A 19,829-nucleotide genomic window follows, 5' to 3' on the forward strand; every position below is an offset into this window, starting at 1 on the left:
TAAAACGGCTCAGGTAGACGCGAGGAAGCAAATATATCGCGAGCAGGTACCCTCGTAATTAACCGCACACGGCATAATATTACGGCCGGTGTCTCCGACGTTGGTGCGACCGGCTATTATACTCTTTTTGCTTTTGGCGATACGGAAACGCTCGAGAATGGTGCTCGTTACGAGGCAAGTATTAAAAGAAGCGACGTCGTTTGTACCAGCCGCGGCTATCTCGTTCGGAATCGTAGCGAACGCGGAAGGCCAGAAACGAATAAAGAGTTTCGAACGAAAGGGGAAGAACGATCGAGGGATAAGGTCGATGGCGTCAAATCGGTAGGCCTGGCTTTGAATAAACAAAGATGGAAGATAGATGGAGTCTAGAAGGGCAAGCGTTAAAGAGTACATGAGCGTTGGGAGCATCGAAGAGCGGAGGAGGGAGAGAGAGAGAGAGAGAGAGAGAGAAGAATTCGAAGGAAAGAGGGATTGGTACGAAGAGCCGAGGGTAGTAAACGAACGTGCGAGGAACGGCATGGAGAAAGACGTAGCCTACGTCGTGAAAGGGGAAGGAGAGGGAGAGGGAGTCGGCGAAGAAGAGGAGGAAGAAGAAGAAGAAGAAGAAGAAGAAGAAATAGACGAAGGAGATGGTGGGGTTCGTTGGCGAGGCGGTAGACGCGCGGCGACCAAGAGGAGAAGCAGCACAAGGAGGAGGAGGAGGAGGTGGAGGAGGAGGCTGAGTGATCGGCGGAGTAGAGAGAGAGAGGACGCCTGCGCGGAATCCCCGGGCGGGCGCGGGCAGTGCCACCGGAGGCCCGGCGGTTTCAGAGCTTCGCCCGGGACGACGAACCGCAGACGACCTGTACGCAAAACTCGGCCGTGCGTTATCTGGAGGCTACGCTGTCCTCCGTAAGTGTCATTAAAATATAAGCGAGGAAGATAGCAAAAAAAAAAAATACAAAGGTTCGAGAGGTCTTTCGCAAGACGAAAAAAATTGGAAAACGAAGAGACTTGACTCCTTTCTCTCGCGTCGAGTATTAGCAACGGCAACGTATCGTTTACGCGACGTAACATAATATGTGATACAGTGTCGTCGCAAAGGTGCCAATCGGATAAGATAGACACTTTCACGAGTTGGGAAAATAAAGAGAGAAAGAATATTGCGAGAAGGTGTCGCTGTCGGTGGAGCTGTGCAGTGGAAAGAGAAAGAGGAGGAAGAAAGACATGAACGACGTCTGGTAGCGACACCGACTGCGGAGGACGAACGCGGTTGAGATGACGAAGGATTAGGAGAAACTGAGAGAAAGAGAGAGAGAGAGAGAGAGAGAGAGCAAGAGAGAGAGAGAGAGAGAGAGAGAAAGAAGCATTGAACGCGCGCGCGAGCAATAGAGAAAGAGAGAGAGAGAGAGAAATAACAGGCTAGAGAGTGGCGTGGTGCACCAGGACGGTGTGGTGCGCGTTGTGAGATGTCAGTTGACCATCAGTCGAAGACATCCACGTTGTCGTCGTCGTCGTCGTCGTCGCCGTCACCGTCGTCGTCGTCGTCTTCGTCGTTGTCGTCGTCATCATGAGGAGATCCTCTTACGTCAACTATTACGTCCTGTGCCTCGTCTGTTGGATCCTTTTGGGTATTACCGGTAAGATTAAAAAAAAAAAGGATCGAGAGGAGGCTGTGGAAATGGGTGGGGATGAGTCGAACTACGATGACACGTTCCGTTATAAATCTCGCGAACGCAAAGAGGACAGAAATCGACGATCTTTGGATTCGTGTGACCAAGGTAGAAAAGAGGAAGAGAGAGGGTGAGAGAGAGAGCGAGAGAGAGAGAGAGAGAGGGAGAAGTCCGTGCTCGGGTGGTGGATCGATCGGATTTTCGGGTGTAGCTGTGTTGTTGTCTCCGTGCGCGTCGCGTGCATACGTTCTCGCGCGTTTTCGCACGCGTGTCCGTCTTTTATCGCTCATCGCCACTATCATCACCGTCTATCTCCGTCTCTTTTGTTCGCCTCACTTTCATTTCGAGTGCTTCTTCAGACAATGAGATTCGCATGATACTCGCGATCGATGATCCTTTTAAGATCGAAAGAAAAAAAGGAAGAGTCGGGAATATCGAAAAGACTAGGAGAGAAAAGCAGGGACGAGAGAACGCGAGGGAGGTTGGTTCCAGACCCGGTCCAGGATTGTATCTAGCGCCACCCTTGTTTGTCGCGCCGCGGCATTGCATTGTAAGCCGCCCTCCTCCTCTTTGAGCCCTCCTTTACACCCTCTCTCTCTCTCTCTCTATATATATATATATATATATATATATATATATATATCTATCTATCTATCTATCTATCTTCTTTCTCCAGTTTTCTTTTTCTCCTCCATCTGTTCTGTATTTCTCTCTCTCCTCTCTCGTGGGGTCACCGTGTCGACGAGATGATTCCATCGTCCGGGGCGGAAAGACTCTTTCTTTTCCTATCTCGTGACGTCGTTCACGAGCGCGTATATCGATTCCACGTTTTCGCTGCATCAAGCCCGATGCAGTTGGATTTTCGAGCTATTTTTCGACCTCGCGACCTGTCTAGTTTTATTGGAATCGATTCGGATGTATTTTCCATCTCGCCCGTTGCCTCTTTGAAAGACCCGTTTGCTCTCTTATCCCAGTGGCGCGAACTTTCCCAACGTTTGTTCGACTCGCGATAGTTTCCTTGGCCTTTTTGGCTAATGGTAATAATAATATTAAAAGAAAAATATTTATATATCCATCCATCCGTCCTTCGCTGCATCGATCGCGATGCAGTCGAACTCGGGGTCTTTATTCCCTGACATGTATTTCGATATTGCCATACGTCGTCGCTGTGACATTCCTGTCATCTAAAGGTTACGCAAAGTAGTTTACAATTTTATGCACGCTCGCCCCAATATCGAGAATTTTTCTAACGAGGCAACCACGTACGAGCTCGTCGATGTTTTCGCACCTATGAGATAACAATGTTCTCGTCTTTTTTTTTTTCTTTCTTCTTTTACCATCGTAAAGTATCGAACGACTCGTCGGTTGATCTTTCGACCTCTTTCAACGTAACTATGATTCAGGATACTCGGGGATTCAAGGATGGTGGACGTACGCGTCAATGAAGCCAATTATTTCTCAATTCCGATTTAGTGCTTGAAAGATTTTCTATTCGGCCACGTAGAAGGAAAACGATTCGAGTAGAAAAGAACGATTGATCGAGTTACCTCGACAGCGAGATTTCCTCTCTCGCTTAGAGTTTCTTCCGGGGCGTAGAATATCGTTACATCTTTATTCGTCGATAAATCGATGATAATTTGTACGACGAAATTATTATTGTTGAAGGAACTTTTCAAATTAAGTAATCTTTTTGATCCTACTCGTATCTATAATACCTGTGTAAAGAACACGTAACGACTTTAGAGCATACGAACTTGCCTCGCGAGAACGATAATGTTGGATATCAAGAAATTCGAATTAGATCGATCGAATGATTCTTGATAAAGGTCATTTCACAGAGTCCTTAACATATTCGAATTACGTATTCAAAAGCAATTCTATCCACTTTGAGAGGATTATTCTATCATCGAGTTAATGGAATAAAACGAGTTCGAGTAGCGGCACGATGCGCCGCAACAGCCGATTATGCTTCACGGTGATTAGCCGAGCGAGCTTTTCCTGCGAGCTTTGGTGCGCGCGCGTATTCTCGCCTCTCTCTCTCTTTTTCTTTCCCTTCCACTTCCTCTTTCTCCTCCTCCGTCGTTCGCGTCCCTTTCTCCGTTCTGCTAGGCCTTCGATGCTGTCGTGGCAACGACGTGTGCCTGATTCTATGGAAAATCAGTTCGAAGAACGTGCCGACCAGAGACTACCGAGCAAACTCGCGTGTTCGCTAGTTTCTTATCGCGCTAACGCTAATGCTAATTCCAAGAATACGAAATCCTTTTCGAGAATATGTTGGAACGGCGCAACGCACCGTTCTTTATTACGTTTTCGTCCGATGGAAAAATTCCATTTTTCATTTCGATCTCAGATCCCATCGCATCTTGTTGCAATTGCTCGATTTAACGTAGAAAAGTTTAGCACGGTGGTAACGTATCAACGTTTATTACCTACGGCCCGTATGATCGCGTTAAATTGATAAATGACCCGTGACTTACCGCAACGCGTTACTTCGTGACCAGGTACACATCAGCACCACCTTCGTCGTGCATCCCCCCGTTGTTCGCTCGATCGAGTTCTCCCTTATTTCGCGACTTTTTATCGACTCGAGAATGTGCCGACGAGAAGGAGAAAGAGTTACATTAATGGTAAATAAGAGTACGGACATTTTTCTCTTTTAAATTTTCTTGAAAAAAAAAAAAAAAAAGAAAAGAATCATAAAAGATCTTTGTTCGCCTACGAGCCAAAGATTCCGACGTATGCGAGATAAAGAAAAAAAGGCTTGTCGCGAGAAAGCTATAATAAAAATCGAGAGTCAGCGATTCAAGGAGACTATCCTAAATCTAGATTCATGCAGTGGTTTGGAGCTACGTGACGACGTCGTAAAGTTGCACGAGCAACGTGCGTACGTGTCGTTCTAATAAAGTGAAAAGGAGGACGCAACCTCCCGGCGACCCTCGTCGCTTTTTACGTCGGCTCGACTCACCATCTCCAGGGAAATATACCTTACGACGAATCTTCCTTTCATTTCCAAGAAATTTACTTCCTTTTCTTTCTCTCATATAACCTCCGCGTCCTTTTTCGCGCTCGATTTCTCTCTCATGGAACTTATCGAATAAAATATTTTTCTACGAACCCTCGAAATTCTACGATATTTTCCATCCTCTTCTTTCGACGTATTAGCCTAACGATGACAAATCACGGGTGGCTATGATTTCCCGAATGAAACGCTTCGATGAAAATCAAAAGAGATTATATCCAAGCTTTACCGTTCTCTTCCCGCTGGAAAATTAGTTTCGGATCGTCCTTCTCTCTCTCTCTCTCTCTCTCTCTTATTTTCTAGTGTCTCCCTTCGTCTGGAAAGGACGAGGAGCGATTTCTCTACCCTCGCTAGAGTGGCACACGTCTTCCTCCATGTCCCTCGCTCCGAGCATTTACGACAATCTTGACGAGAGAAAGGGGGAGAGAGAGAGAGAGAGAAAGAGAGAGAGAGCCATGCCTCCGAGGGCTGAAATGAAAAATGTGTCTCAGAGAGCAACGTTGTGTATGTAGGACCGCTGTTTGTGTGTGGCCCCTTTTTCTTGCGGATAGGCAAATTATTTCGAGGGGGTGGCGGTGAAAGAGAAAAAAAAGAAAGAAAAAAATAGAGAAAGAGAGAGAATCGCGAACAGGCGCGTGCGCGTCTCTGCGTAGATTTTACATCCCTTGGGATCCTTTGTACCGAATCGAGTATTCTGCAAAACGACTGCCTCCTCCGCGTTCGATGCGCATATCCCTGGTATATTTTGACGCGTCGCGTCACCCTTTCGTCCCGCTCGGGCACGCTCGAGTCCGTTCGAAAATCTTCCTGCTAGATGATAGAAACGCATTAAGAAATACATTTCTCGCGTATCGACGTTGCGATAAGCGTTTGATCGTAACGTTCGCAATAAATATCTTATATCGATTGCCGCACGTCCTTTCAACGCGGTCTAGATATCGAGGGAAAAGAAAATGTGATAATCGATTGGCGACCTTCGTGACACAATCGATGCGTTAATCGTCTACCGCGAGAGATTTTCTCCATTTTCGAGTAGTCGAACGGCCGATCGTCATCGACGATCTTAATTTTTTTCATCGTTCCATACACTCACTCCTTTCCCTCCTCTTACCTCCTTCCCATCGATCCGTTCTTGAGGCTTTCCACGAGAAATTACGCGTATTCGTGTCAAGCATGCACGTCGTCACACACGGACCATCTGGGATCGGCTCTTCCGAGCAAGCTGCCTCGTCCGCTCCGGAAGAATAATGACGCCCAATCATATCGGTAGACTTTCCTCCGCGTTGCCACCGATGCGCACACAAAGACCCAACTTTCGACTACTCGCTACGCTAACGAGACCCAGTTCCGAGTATTCCAGCAAACTGGATCGTTATCGTTCCCATTTTTTTTTCCCTTCTCGTTCTCTTTTTATTCAGAAAACTTCGATAGGTCGATTGGATATTAAACGCTACGCGAAACTAAAAGTAGAATTCGTCGATATTTTTACTTTTATTTTAACCCACGTTCCGTTATTATCGTAAAATGCGAAATTGGAGTAAAGATATAACGTAGGATGTTATACTCCCCGTAATAGGCGTCCCCGTATGGCGTTGAAAAATATCGCCTACGATACCTGCGAACGTATCGTAGGATGTAGATAAAATAATCGTAAATCGATCGCGTCTAGGAAGAACGAATGTACCACGGAAGAACGATAGCGCGCGCTTTGCTCTTGCCGCGACTGAGGTAGGAAGCGAGGATATTCAAGGTCGTTGGAACGAAGCCCACGCGATTCCTCGAGACCGAAGGCTGCTGATCCGGCTCTGAATTCCTCGGATCGAGATACCCTGAATTAGTATCCATTTCCCCGAGGTAACTCGGCAGGGTCCTGATAGGATTTATTTCGCAAAGCATTCTTGCCGGAGCTCGACTCGGGCGGAAAGGCGAGACTGGTCCTTTCTCTCGTTCTCTCTCGCATTTCCTTTTGTTACTTCGTCGTCACTCGTGGCGCGTACGAGAGCATCGAGAAGCGCAAAAGAAAGGTACCCGGTAAAAGGTGCTAGGACGCGCTCGCGCAAAAGTAATTGGAATACGAGGGAAAATGTTTTAGGCGTTATACCGCACTTTTTATTCGAAGAAACGTACCCTCGGGCAGAGGACAAACCCTTTATACTTTTCCTCCCTCGGAAAGGATAACAAAGGAAAGCGTAATTCTAGCTTTGTTCTTTTTAATCCCTTCCTAATGCAGAGATCGTAGCGCGTTCCAGTTAATGGCGTTGATGGTGGTGCCGACGTAGCACAGACACTTTCGTGTATATTTTAACCACGGAATATACGCGTCTACCTGCTGTACTCTCGTTGCGCTTCATGTAATTATACTCGGAGCTCGCGCGCTTTGTTCCAACGACGAATCGTCGAGAGCCCTTTGCGTTCGCCTTATTATACCGCGGTCACGTTACGTTTCCATATCTCCTTTGCGGGTTTTTCGGCTGGCTGGTGCGTTAACAGCTCGCAGTCTCTTGTCAAGGAGAAGTCGATTGTAAATGAATCCGTACAAGGTTCTACCTAGAGGGGAAGACGTAGACGATCTCGACGTGTGTCCTATCTACGTCCATGTACATACATACGTATCCACGTCTCGATTCTAAGATCGAGTCGAACGTTTACTAACGAGAAAATCGATATTCGATGTTTCAGGTGTGAGCACCAGATCGCATTCCTTGGTGAAGAGGTTCGACGGGATTTACACGGGTCCGTATTTCGACTCGAACTCACCGACGAACATAACGGCGCAACTAGGCTCTCATGCGTACCTACCGTGCAAAGTGCGACAGCTCGGTAACAAATCGGTAGGTCGACGTTGAGTAATTCACTTTTTTCTTTTTTTCTTCTTTGCAACCTTGACTTCCCTCTGACTCTACGTTAATTTGCGTCGTCTCGAAACGGCTTCGTGTGCTCGTCGACAGCTATACCGGTTATCGATTCTTTTTCGACGTTCGAACGGTTACCGATCTACCGAGCACACGAAAGCTTTCGTCGAGGCTCGTTATCGAAAACTCCATAAAAACTTGCGCGTTCTCAGGGCAAACCTCCGTTTCTTTTTCTTTTCTTTCTCTTTTTTTTTAGACGCCACCGATATACGTTTTAATTGTAAAAATTTTTTCCCCCTTCCTTTTTTCTTTCCCTTCGAGGCGCACCCGCGAGGCGTACCCGCCAGGGCGTAGCCACAAAGCGACACTATTATTTTTCTCTTTTCGATGTCGATCCTTATCGCGCGTAAACGCACGACACGCAACGACGGCTCGATAAGCTTCGACCTTGCTTTGATTTTTCGCGATGCGCAAGTTAAAAATACTCTCTTCGGTTCGAGCTGCTGGCCGACTTAAAGGCCGCAAATAGTCCACAGTGGTAGAGCTCGACGATATGGCGCTCGTAACCCGTAAACGAGCAATACGTTGATATATCGATATATGAATAATAACGATTACGTAATGTATTTCCAACGACATATCGCGTAAAATAATTGGTTCGTAACTCGTATCGTATTAAAAAAAAAAAAAGAAGAAAAGACGAACAAAATAAAGAAGCGACGAGAAGATTCGGAAGAAAGTTTCGCGTACCTTCGATCGAACGAACGAATAAGGAAACGATAATACGTATAACGTCCTCGTCGGAAATTGACCATTCGATCGATCCGTTCCTTCGTTTCTTCACCCATCAAGCCGAATTCGAGACGATGATGCGATTATTTCGGAAGATACCTTCGAACGAGGTGAAACGAAAAAAGACGCTAGTGAGGGAACGAGAGAAAAGACGATAAAAGTTTCTCGTGCCGAGAATGGAACGTCGCTCCCGTATCTCTCGTTACAGAACTTTAGACTCGCGAGCTTTGGTGTATATACAAAGAGAAAAAGAAGGAACGAGAGTTCTGCCTACGACGACAAAGCGTACGACGACACGCGACTCTCGTATAATCGTCTTGGAAAACGCGCGTTAATTTAAGGGATTTAAGAACCTTGCTTCGCGATACTACCGGATGCTTATCGGCCGAGAAATTAAATGCTCCTTCCCTTTGTGCTTTCCACGTAGATACGTATTTAAGTATGTATGTATGTACGACAGGTCCGAGTTATCGCGGCACGTAGACTCGCTTAAATATCCGGTCGATGGACGATACATTAAGATATGGAAAGGGTCGGAGAGGGTTGAGAAAGAAAGATCGATCGTGGCCGCCTAACGACGAGGTTTCCTCCTTACCCTCGCTTATATTTATATTCTACCTTCTTCCTCGTTCTTTTTTTTTTGTTGTTGTACCGCCTCTTCGGAATAAATATATGAGCCAGGAGGTTACCGGGATGATTTGTGATCGTGACTGGCGAAGCGGAAACTTCCTTCGTTCCGACGAATTTTCTTTTACTACTCGGACGGAGTATTTCCTGACAAGGGTAGAAAAGGGGGTGATAATAAGACGATACGACGATATACGAGCTTGTCTTTTTTTTTTTTTTAATCGAGTAAGAAGTTTATCGTAGAAATTATTTATCCGTGACGGTGAAACAAACGCGTGCTTTCTAACGTAGAGTGAGATCGATCGTTTTGTTTCTTTATTCGCTTTTTTATGCACGTAGGTAGGAATCTATGAAAATAAGGAGTAAGTACGGTCGCGTAATTAATTGGAATAAATTGACAAGGTCTCGTGGATCAGGAGAAGAGACTCGCACATACTCTCCGTGGATAGGACCATGTTCATCCCCGACGAGAGGTTCCAGGCGATCTTCGCGGACGCGTCGGACACTTGGACGTTGCAGGTGAAATACGTCCAGGCACGGGACGAGGGCGAATACGAGTGCCAAATCTCGACGGATCCGAAGAAGAGTCACATTATCAAGCTCAACATCGTCGGTGAGCCTTGCCAAGAGGAACACTCTCGAGCCTTACCTCTCTCGCTTTTTATTTCTTCCGAACGAATTTTTTCTCTTTTCTTTTCTTTCCTTTTTTTTTTACGAGCGAGCTGAGCGATTAAGCGAACGAAAGTAAAGCGTTCGTTTAGCGACGGTACACTTTCGCTTTTCCTCGCTTCCGTTCGATGGAAAAGTTCGGCGGGTCCGATCGTTAAGACGAACGCTAAACTTTTTAACGCTCGAGGATACCTCGATAATGATCGTAAATGAAATAAAAAAGAAAAAGAAAGAAAAAAAATTGCTTGATAACTGGGTTAACTGCGAGAGGGTGGAAATACGTTCGGTACCTTCTTGATATTTTAGTGCCAAAAATCGAGATCCTGGGAGACCGGGACATGTACGTGAAAACTGGAAGCACGGTCGCAATACGTTGCATGATAAAGCAATCTCTCGAGGGGCCGTTCTATGTCTTCTGGTATCACGAGGGCGATCGCGTTCTCAATTATCAGCAGGGTAAGATCGACATCCAGACTAAAAGGATCGATCACGATACGGTTAGCAGTCTCGTGATTCGCAACGCCAGGCGGGAAGACTCTGGTAATTACACCTGCAGTCCGAGTAATTTGGACAGTGCCAGCGTGCAACTTCATGTTCTGAATGGTGAGTCGAGGGAAAGACGTTTGTTGGTTTCTCTCTCTTCTTTGAAAAGATTTACCAAGTGAAAGCATTTTCTTTCAGGAGAACATCCAGCGGCGATCCAAAGAGGAATCAGCTCGGCTCCTGGCGGTTGTCATACGTTTTGGTGGTTCGTAGGAGTGGTCACGCTCTACTCGAGTCACGGAAGTCGAAACTACATCCTTGTCCTCCTGGCCATCATGGTCCTTTACTCGAAAAATCCATCTTACTTTACGCCGGAACGATAATCAGGATCATCGGGAAGGACCAAGCACGAACGAGCGAGCGAGCTAGCGAGCTAGCGAGCGTGCGCGCGAGAATCGATTATCTTCGGCCATGAAACGTTGTGTCTCTTAACCTCACGTCGAAGGGATTTCTTGGGAAGGAGAAAGAGAGAGAGAGAGAGAGAGAGAAGGGGAGAGATAGGAATAAAGATTTCCATCGATCGTTCGATATCGAGAAGATGCTTGAAAAGCGTTAAAGTTAGGATGTGACAAGAATTCGAAGAGAAGAACAGGGTCGAGAGAATCGAAAACTTCTGTACGGACACGCGAGAGAGGAAAAAAGGACGAGAGTCGACGAGTTCGGAGAAGAACGATCATCGTTTCTAAATCGTCGCTGCAGACTGACCGCTAATTTTTTTTTTTTTGCAAGCGAGCCGAAAGGATAATCGGAGAGTGCGAGATATTAGTCGTTGATCGTTCGTTGAAGTGGCGATTCATTCGAGGAATAATGGTCTAAAAAATGAAAAAGGAAAAAAAAGAAAAAGAAAAGGAAAAAAAAAGAGCGAACAATCTTGGTACCGAGATATTGCACATTTATAGCGTAAACCTTTGAAGTTACAGTCTTGTCAATCGATCAGCAATATCAAGGTCCAAAATTCTTTCCGCGGGATGAAATTCTAAAATTATTAGAGATGCATTTCGTCTATCGAGACAGTATGATCCGGCCGTTAGTATCTTAGGTATTAGATAACTCGTGACGATTTTTCGTTGGATTCGCGCGAGTTTCTCGAGCAGGTCGTGACTTCTCACGGCCGGCTACCTTGTATACGAGAACGTATTACGCGAGGATCGTGACCAATTTCGTTATTTCAATAAACGACGGATGGAGTAGAAGCCTACGTTCTATTTTTAAAGAATATACGAACGAAGAAAGAAGCTAAATTCAGCAACGAAAAATTATATATCTGCGAAGCGAACCGATGGCACAACGATCATTATTATTTCCTTTGCTTCAGACGCTATACTGTATCACGATCTTCCCGTTTTCGTGCTCCCGTATTTGTGGAGAAAGTTCAAAGAAATAAGAAAAAAAAAAAGAAATATAAAGATCTCGATAACGAGATGCCCCCCCGATAATCGATGATCGCGCGTCACTAGAACGATCGTGGAGGTCCTGTCGAGGTCATCGAAGGGTTTCGTAATTTCTGTTAATTACCGACTATGAAGTCACGAGTCGACGGTAGTTAACGATGGAAGAATAACGCGAAAGAATGAAAGAGAGAGAGAGAGAGAGAGAGAATGATGTAAGACAAAAGAAACTTCGTCCGCGCCACTCGAAAGAATTGAAACTTGTTCGATGAAACTTGTAAAGACGATGTGATTAATTATATTTCCATAGCGATCGATTAGCAAAGCGTGTCTATACTCGACGTCTATACCGTTTTCATTGCAGGATCGTAGCGAGAGATCGTAGCGAGAGAACGTGGCGGCTACAAACCTTTTTGCTTGCTTTCCTTTTTTGTCTTCGTTTGCAATCGGGCCGAGAAAATCCTCCCTCCATCGTCGATGATGGATTAGACGTAACGCCAAAAACGTCGCGAGTCGAGCCATCCTACAGCGAGATCTTTTTTACCCGAGAGCGAAAATCGATTTATCGATACGAAAACGACGAGCACCTCTAATTAACCGAAAAGAAAAACGTTCATATCAAATGTCGATGTCGACCCTTCATATCAGATCTTTTTCCGAAATCGTTTTCGTGATCTTCGCTCGAAGTTGATCAAAGTCGACGAAATCGAGAAGTTCGTGGCGTTTAATTAAAGTCATCGAATAATTAATCTTTCTTATCGAAAGAAAAAAAGTCCCTTGGAAAGAAACGCGTTTTAATTCCTCTCGTCCTCGGTCAAAGATTCGTTCTAACGACTTAACGCGTAAACTGGAAGATGGAAAAGAAAGAGAAAATGAAGTGATTCTCTCGTGTCGATCCACGATGTCACGAGAATGTGACAGTCGGTAAAAAAAGCGCATTGAGTATACACACGAAACATCGAAATGTGTCATGTAACCGTGCGTGCGTGCGTGCGACTCCTAGAGTACTACAAAAGGTGTCAAACCTCTCGCTTTTTTGCTTTTTTTTCTTCGTCTTTTTTCGACCATTATCATTTAACAACCGATTCGTCGTTGGTGGAAAGAGGAAGGAAAGAAACGGCTTTCATCTTGTATCTCGCGATCCGCACGGACGGCTACACAATGACAAGGACGGATACAAAGCTTTTTGAAAAGGGCTCTCTTCCGTCGATGAGGCCCTTTCGTGAGTTTGCTTTACTTCTCGCGAGTATTAGGGAGAGTACTGTTTTTTATAATATTATATATATATAAATGAATATATATATATATATAGGTATCTATATATATACAAACGGAGCAGATAAATATATATATGTATATGTGTATGTATATGTGTACGCGCGCAGATACGTTGCACAATGGTGTTGAGTATTGAACAAGTTTCAGCTCGTCGAGTAAACCAGAGGCGCACATCCAACGGGAAGTTACGATCCCTTCGACGGAGAGAGGGCATCGTCGCGAAAGTGTCACGAGAAGATCGTAGGGTGTCGGCTGATGTATTTAGTAGCGAGTAACGAAGGAAAAGGCGACGAAGAAAATTATCGAGTAAGAGAAAGTAAGAGAAAGAAAGGGAGAGAGAGAGAGGGGAGGAGAGAGGGAGGGAGAGAAAGAGAGAGAGAGATGAACGATACGTTTAGAATATCTACGATTCATGTGATTGTAAATACATAGTATATAAATAACGTAACGTTAACTAACGATATGCCGTACGTGTTACACTAAAGAAACAAAAAAAAAAAAAAAGATAAATAACGTTACTGTGTAATTTTTCGGATCGTAAACGCATTGGAATGGGTCTGGCCGCCTGTGCTAACCGGTTTGACGTAATCGTGTAAAAGAAAAGAAAAGATAAAATTATAAGAAGGAAAGAAAGAGAGGGAGAGAGATTTCCCGTCGGAACAATAGCGATTTCAACCTTTCATAAAATCGCGAAACAATAGTAAAAGTCATAAGAACTTTGATTAGTCCATTCTTGTGAATTTTGTTTTCTTCCACGAGTCGTGTTCCGTGCGGCCGATCTCTCGACGATACGAATTTCTCGCGATAATGAGATAGAGAAGGCGGCACACAATCGCGCGCATGTTCCTTCTTGTGCGCGATTGCTCGAAAGAGAGAAAAAAGAAAAGGCGAGAACGGTAGGACGCGTTTATCCTCAATCGGATAAAAAGGGTCCGAGGATAGCACGGGCCGGCCACACGCGACTAGATGTAACACACTAATTAACGCCTAGCGTAAGACTTAAACGGATATAAATGAAGATATATTGTCTGATATAATAAGAAGAAAGCGTGCGCGAGTGCCTCTGCGAGTGCGTGCGTGTATTTGCGTGCTTGGATGGGTGAATGCCTTGCGTACAAGAGGAATAAAAAAATATGGGAAAACGTGTGGAGAATGAGTGTGCGTTCGTTGAATGTGCAAACGAGCGGTCGAAAGATAGATAAGGAGAGAGAGGGAGAGAGAGAGAGAGGGGGAGGGAGAAAGAGAAAGAGAGAGAGAGAGAGATAGCGAGAGGTTCGTTGGACTGACGCGACAAGGCGTTGGTCGAATGACGCACTTTCGAATAAAAAGGGGCGACTGGGGACAACTTCTTGTATCTTCCTTTCCTTCTTCCCGCGCCTCGCGAGGCCACTCTTCGTAGACTTTGGAGATAAAAGAAGTAGAAGAGGAGGTGGTAGCAGCAACAGCAGCAACAGCACCTCGAGGCCACAATTAAAACACGCGCAGCTCCGTTTCGCGTTTTTCACGCGGCCTCCCCTCGCCGGGTGGAAGAAGGAAACTCGTAACGTGTTCGTCCTCGTCGCTCCTTTGTTAACGAGAAAGAAGAAATGAAAAGAGTGTATGTGTGTAAGAGAGCGAGCGAGCGAGCGAGCGAGCGAGCGAGAGAAAGAAAGAGAGAGAAAGAGAGAGAGAGGAAGAGAAACACGAGATAAAGCGAAATGAGGTAACGGCGAAGAGAAATAAATAGACACACATGTACGCATACACGATACACACAACACGTAAACATACACAAGAACACACGTCGTCTAGGGTACATAAACTATAACGTCGTAGGCAGCATTGAATTTTTGTACCAACGTCTATTGTAGCTCTTAAGTGTCGCGAATTCTTACGTTCTCGTACGACGACGGTGAGGCCACCGCCGTTCGTTGGTTTTTTGGTTTTCTCGATGAAGCCAAAGCGGGCAGCGGACTCGGAGAAGGCACAAGATGCGTTTTTTCGTCGATCGAGATTAATCGATAACCTTTGTAAACATCTTCTTATCGGCGTTCCAAAAATCGGAGCTCCGATTTTTGTCGAACGATCCGTAGACTCGTTTCGAGAAGGATCGATCGATCCGAAAACGTTGAAAGCGCTCGATCCGCTCCCCTTGGTTCAATCGACCAAGATCCACGTCGATTCCCGAGAGTCGCGGTACGAATTTCGAGAGAAAGAAAGACGGAGAGAGGAGAAAGAGAGCAATTTAATTCGAGCGACGCTTGACCGTCCTAAAAGTTCGTCTATGTGCTCTTACGCGTCTATAGTCGTGTTAAAACTTTTGTGATAGCGTTAACGAGTCGAATCAGCGCGTAAGATTCGATCGTGATGGTTGAACGGATGAGAAGAAAATTGATCGGTGGCCCGGAACGATCAAAAAAAGAAAAAAGGAACAGGGAGAGAGAAAGAGAGAGACAGAGAGAGGGGGAGGGAGAAGGAGAGAATAGCGAAAGCGGCACTCGGTGGAGAATTTGTCCGTCTCGAAACTGGGTTGCCGAATAAAGATTTTAGCGTTGGAGCTAGGAAAACGAATCTCCGCTTCGGCGCGAGACAAATTTTTTGTCCGCGTCAGAAGGTTCGAAGTCTGCCTGCGATTTTGACAACTTTTCTCTCCGATCTCTACGATTTATTTCGTCGGAGTAAGAAATATTTCGCCGCGTAAACTTCGACGTTGATTCGACCGTAGGGAATACGTTTTACGATCCAATTTAGGATCGTTCGCCGGTAATAGAGCTCTTTCCTTTGCGCGTGTAACCCGATCGCTGAAAGTACGTTTAGCTGCCAAGGATCGGATGGAAGATGAGACTCGTAGTACACTTTCGTTGTCGATCGAAACCCTCGGGACGACAAAACGATTTTTCTTGCGTTTCCTCGAGAAGAAACGCAAGAAGAATCAGAAAAGATCGAAGCTCCTGAAATAATTGGGTCTCGAGGTATGGAAAAGAAAGAAATTTGAAAAGGGATACCCCGGGAACTTCGATCTGAAATTGTTTATCCAACGAGCGATTGATTATTTCTCAAGAGTCCTCCGATATAACGATCGTCACGTTAACAATACGCGGCAAACACACGTAGCGAAGGGTCTAATTAATCGTTAATACGTCATATCTGCCAATTCGAACGTTCGACGAAAAATACGATGCGGAGAAATGGAAAAGGGATATAAAGGAGAAAGGAGATCACTTTGTCGAGCGAGCGAATAAGCGGAAGTCGAATAAAAATAAAGAAAAATGAAAAAAAAAAAAGAGAGGAAATAAAAAGTACGAAGAAAACATTGAGAAAAAAAAATTCCTCGAAGAAAGCCTCGTCTCGTGGATTCTAATTCGTACACCTTACGCGCTTTATGGTTTAACGAGAATAAACTTTAAAGGATCTACGAGATGATGCCGAGGACTGCGAAAAAGAGGACGAAAGAAGAATGAGCGTGAGAGCGGCGTGAAAGTCGGGAGTGCCTGGCGGAATGGCTGAGCAAGAAAAATAATAAAGGAAAAAAAAAAGAAATCAATGTTAAAACCGATCATTATCGATTCGCAAGTTTAAAAGAAAAAAAAAAAAAAAAAACAGGTCTTCGTTATCCGCCATTTTCACACGTATAAGTTTGAATCTCGTTTTGTACAGGTGTGGACGGTACGCTCCTGGGGCATCGCACCCTTTAATCATCTTCCAGTTTTATTTTCTACTTCGAAACCCAGACGAATTCATTTCTCTTTTTACTTTGATCTATATAACTATGAAATTATCTGGGTATCAAGGGAGGACCGTTCGTTCGGTCGAAGAAATGAAACGGTGCCCTTGGAGCAAGCTCCACGTTGAGGTACACTATACGTACAAGTTTGAACGTTTCCGTTTTCGATCTATCGTGGCAAAGGGAGAAAAAAGAACTGCCCCGTTCTATGTGTGTAAGAACCATAAAGCTTAATGAAGAACATTATACTATGAACTTACGGGATACTAAATAAAAGTAAGCCAAACCGTTGAGGGACTTTTTACTTATTTATGATTTTTTGTCATGTTCTCTAGATTACCTTTGAAATTTTCTTCCTAAGAGTATTTAGAACTTATATAGCTCTGGGACTTTGTTTTCGATTCAGCGTGTACGCGTAATAAATCGTTATCGTACTCAAATGTGCATTTATTGCTCCCATTTCGACGTTACTATAAATATTATATGGAATGATAATACATTCAGTTTCCTGAAGTGAATTGATTTTTTTTTTGACGCAATCGGACCACGGATCCTTCTTATTATACAATAACGCTGTTCACTCCGACTTCTTATTCTTATCACGAGTTTTCATACACTTTAAAATAATTCTTTGGAATGAGATGAGATAAAATGCGCTTATGAGTCTGCTGAGACCCATTAATGTTATTTGCACTAATAACTCCAAAATCGAAGTAAAAGGAGACATCCCACAAGATACCGTACACAGAAGAAATCCTTCCATACCAACGGTAGAAAAGAATTTGCCATTCTACAAAAATTAAACGATATGAGCGATCCGTCATTAGTAGGTAACGAATATTTAGTTTTATTTAAACTTACCAAGGCATCTTTAAATAATTGATTCGCAATTACGTTCGGTTTTACTAAGCTCGACGATTGAGAAATCAATTTCGTTTCTAACAGCTTTGATAGTTCTTCCTCGGCAAAACCAGGTGTATCGGTATCAGGAGGTAAACAAAGAGTCACCGAAATATTGTGCGGAGTAAGTTCCATGGCCATACTCTCTGCCAAACCGCGCAGAGCAAACTTGACGCTACAATAAGCGGAATAACCATAGATACCTAAAAAAATGTATAGCAATTATCTTTGTTACCATGATAGTACATTCGAGTCTTCAAGAATATTACCTATAAAACCAGCCTGAGAGGACGTTAATACGATGATTCCATCTCTAGCAGTTTTCATGCTTTGCACGACGGCTTTGATGCAATAATAAGTACCAAGAAAATTCAAATCGACCATTTTGTGTATATCGGAAGTAGATGTATCTTCGATTTTAGCACAGACAGAAGAGCCAGCACAATTTACTAACATATATATAGGACCCATCGTCTTCTCGAGTTCCATAAATGCTTTTTGTAACTCTTCGTAGTTTTTAGTTATATCAAATGATAAATATTCCACTCGCTGGATGTCTTTATTCTTACAAGCTTGCATTATTTCGTATTTAGCCTTTTCTAGTTTTTCTACGTTACGGGCTATGATAGTTACGTGCGCTCCATTCTTAGCAGCAACGATTGCTACGGATTTTCCGATCCCACTGGAACCACCAGTTATCTGAAAAATTATAATACCGTTTTCATAACACGCACGAATGAGGTTATATTTAAAGAAAACTTACCACGACATGTTTATTCTCCACGCTTTTTAGACGATCACGATAAAATATTAATTTAATTATCAAGCCGATAATTAACAAAACAATAGCGGCTATTATAAGTTTAATCGATAATATCATTTTACAATGATTGATTGTCATTACACTTTTAACGACACAGGTGATACTTTGGCTGCGTCCAGAACAAGCTTCGCAACGGTGACAACAGCGTATGATTTCACTTTGTGTACCGAATACACTTTTTTGAAAAATCTATGTTTATTGCTAGTGTGTCCGTGTTTTGTATCGTGATTAGACTTTGCATAACCTATATTTTTTGAATAAGAATATAAAATGATCTGTCTTACGAACAATCAAAACCTCTCTAAAAACACTCGGTAGTATATTAATTATATTGGATTATTAAAAGAAATTAATTTAGATTTAATAATAGATTTAATGTTACTTATCATATTGAATAAAGATTTTGATCTTAAATCAAATTTAAATTAAACTAAACCAAATAAATTACTATTTATTTACATTCTCTGTGTACATTCTCTAGTAAAGAAATTTTTACTTGAATTTTATTCCATTTCCCAAGCTTCCATTTAATATATGAATTGCATCTATTCGTCTTTCTTCGTATTTTAGCAATTTATATAGATTATATAGTATCCTTGATTCGGTAATATCTTCTTTAAAGTTATTGGAAGGATACTGCTTCGATGGGATATTGGAAATAGGATTGCAAGATATAAATAACCGCTTCCTAAGATTTAAATTTGCAATAATATTTTTATCGCAGTTATTGTTACACTCTACGTCACGCTTATATGGATTAAAAGTAAACTATATACAATTGTTTAGCCAATTAGAAATATGTATACGTATGAGTTACCTTTTGTAAATTTTATTACACATCTTATTGAATTAAAGATTGTAATCTTGAATCGATGTTGATTCAAGTGAAACCTTCCAGATTATTTACAATTAACATTAATAACACTAATTACTTAAATTAATTGTTGTAATAATATTAATTATCTAGATTGTATATATCAATATACTTATATATAATTCCATTTCTCTCTATTTCATTCATCTTATCAAATGACACTTTTGGCGCTCACTTTTAAATTAAGAAGAATTTAAATGTACTACGTCTAATAGGCGTATTTTACTATGCTACAAAAAATGGCGACCGACGCGCAAACAACACATTGAAAAGAGATAGAACGATCGGTGACGTTCAAGAGAAAATCCACCAATGGTTACAAAGCTTCTTATTCGATTGAACGCTGCCATTGGTAGTTTCCACGATCATGATAATGCTAAAAAAGCGAATAATATACTCGCGCGTGACGGTCGTATTTAGAAATATTCAACTAACCTTTATTACCGAGCGAGCAACGAAATCGATCGACTAACAACTGTGAAAAATGATCGCATTCGAATAATTCATTTATTATTTAAGAAATATTCTATTAAAAATATTTAATCGTATTTCGTATTACTATGTCGAATCTTATCGTTCGATATTTTTAATTCATTTACGCTCAAGGATACTGACAAGTGGCGCTGTACACGGAAGCTCTTCCTTGGTTTACCAAGTCGATAAAAATGTTTCTCATCGATTACAAAATACGTCATTAATGAAACGAGTA

The 19,829-nt window shown here is 43.1% G+C and overlaps 2 protein-coding genes across 5 annotated transcripts; one reads left to right on the forward strand and one right to left on the reverse strand.

Annotated features, from left to right (window-relative positions):
* Nucleotides 1-763: 763 nt before the first annotated feature.
* LOC127071988 (neurotrimin-like) lies at nt 764-16,814 on the forward strand. Its single transcript, XM_051011958.1, has 5 exons — nt 764-1,619; nt 7,351-7,502; nt 9,345-9,555; nt 9,918-10,214; nt 10,293-16,814. The coding sequence occupies exons 1-5, from the start codon at nt 1,550-1,552 to the stop codon at nt 10,475-10,477; spliced, it is 915 nt and encodes a 304-aa protein (XP_050867915.1). The 5' UTR covers nt 764-1,549; the 3' UTR covers nt 10,478-16,814.
* A 141-nt stretch (nt 16,815-16,955) lies between these two features.
* Nucleotides 16,956-19,395, reverse strand: LOC127071971 (3-ketodihydrosphingosine reductase). 4 transcript variants are annotated; one of them, XM_051011910.1, is made up of 6 exons: nt 19,064-19,395; nt 18,743-18,934; nt 18,187-18,490; nt 17,693-18,122; nt 17,385-17,626; nt 16,956-17,313 (listed from the first exon to the last, which is right to left on the reverse strand). In XM_051011910.1, the coding sequence occupies exons 3-6, from the start codon at nt 18,322-18,324 to the stop codon at nt 17,101-17,103; spliced, it is 1,023 nt and encodes a 340-aa protein (XP_050867867.1). In that variant the 5' UTR covers nt 18,325-18,490; nt 18,743-18,934; nt 19,064-19,395; the 3' UTR covers nt 16,956-17,100. The 4 variants fall into 4 exon arrangements, with proteins under 4 accessions (XP_050867867.1, XP_050867858.1, XP_050867889.1 ...); XM_051011901.1 differs by having other exon boundaries at nt 18,706-18,934; XM_051011932.1 differs by lacking the exon at nt 18,743-18,934.
* Between the last annotated feature and the right edge of the window lie 434 nt (nt 19,396-19,829).

Source organism: Vespula vulgaris, chromosome 1, assembly GCF_905475345.1.
Source record: "Vespula vulgaris chromosome 1, iyVesVulg1.1, whole genome shotgun sequence".
In the NCBI taxonomy this organism is placed as follows: Eukaryota; Metazoa; Arthropoda; class Insecta; order Hymenoptera; family Vespidae; genus Vespula; species Vespula vulgaris.

Excerpts from the sequence above, each read along its gene's own strand:
- LOC127071988 (XM_051011958.1), top strand. The coding sequence starts at position 1,550 with ATGAGGAGATCCTCTTACGTCAACTATTACGTCCTGTGCCTCGTCTGT. Across the intron at positions 9,556-9,917 it reads TATCAAGCTCAACATCGTCG|TGCCAAAAATCGAGATCCTG; the intron begins GTGAGCCTTGCC and ends TTGATATTTTAG. Across the intron at positions 10,215-10,292 it reads GCAACTTCATGTTCTGAATG|GAGAACATCCAGCGGCGATC; the intron begins GTGAGTCGAGGG and ends ATTTTCTTTCAG.
- LOC127071971 (XM_051011932.1), bottom strand. The coding sequence starts at position 18,324 with ATGACAATCAATCATTGTAAAATGATATTATCGATTAAACTTATAATA. Across the intron at positions 18,123-18,186 it reads TGGAGAATAAACATGTCGTG|ATAACTGGTGGTTCCAGTGG; the intron begins GTAAGTTTTCTT and ends ATAATTTTTCAG. Across the intron at positions 17,314-17,384 it reads AATTATTTAAAGATGCCTTG|AATGGCAAATTCTTTTCTAC; the intron begins GTAAGTTTAAAT and ends TAATTTTTGTAG.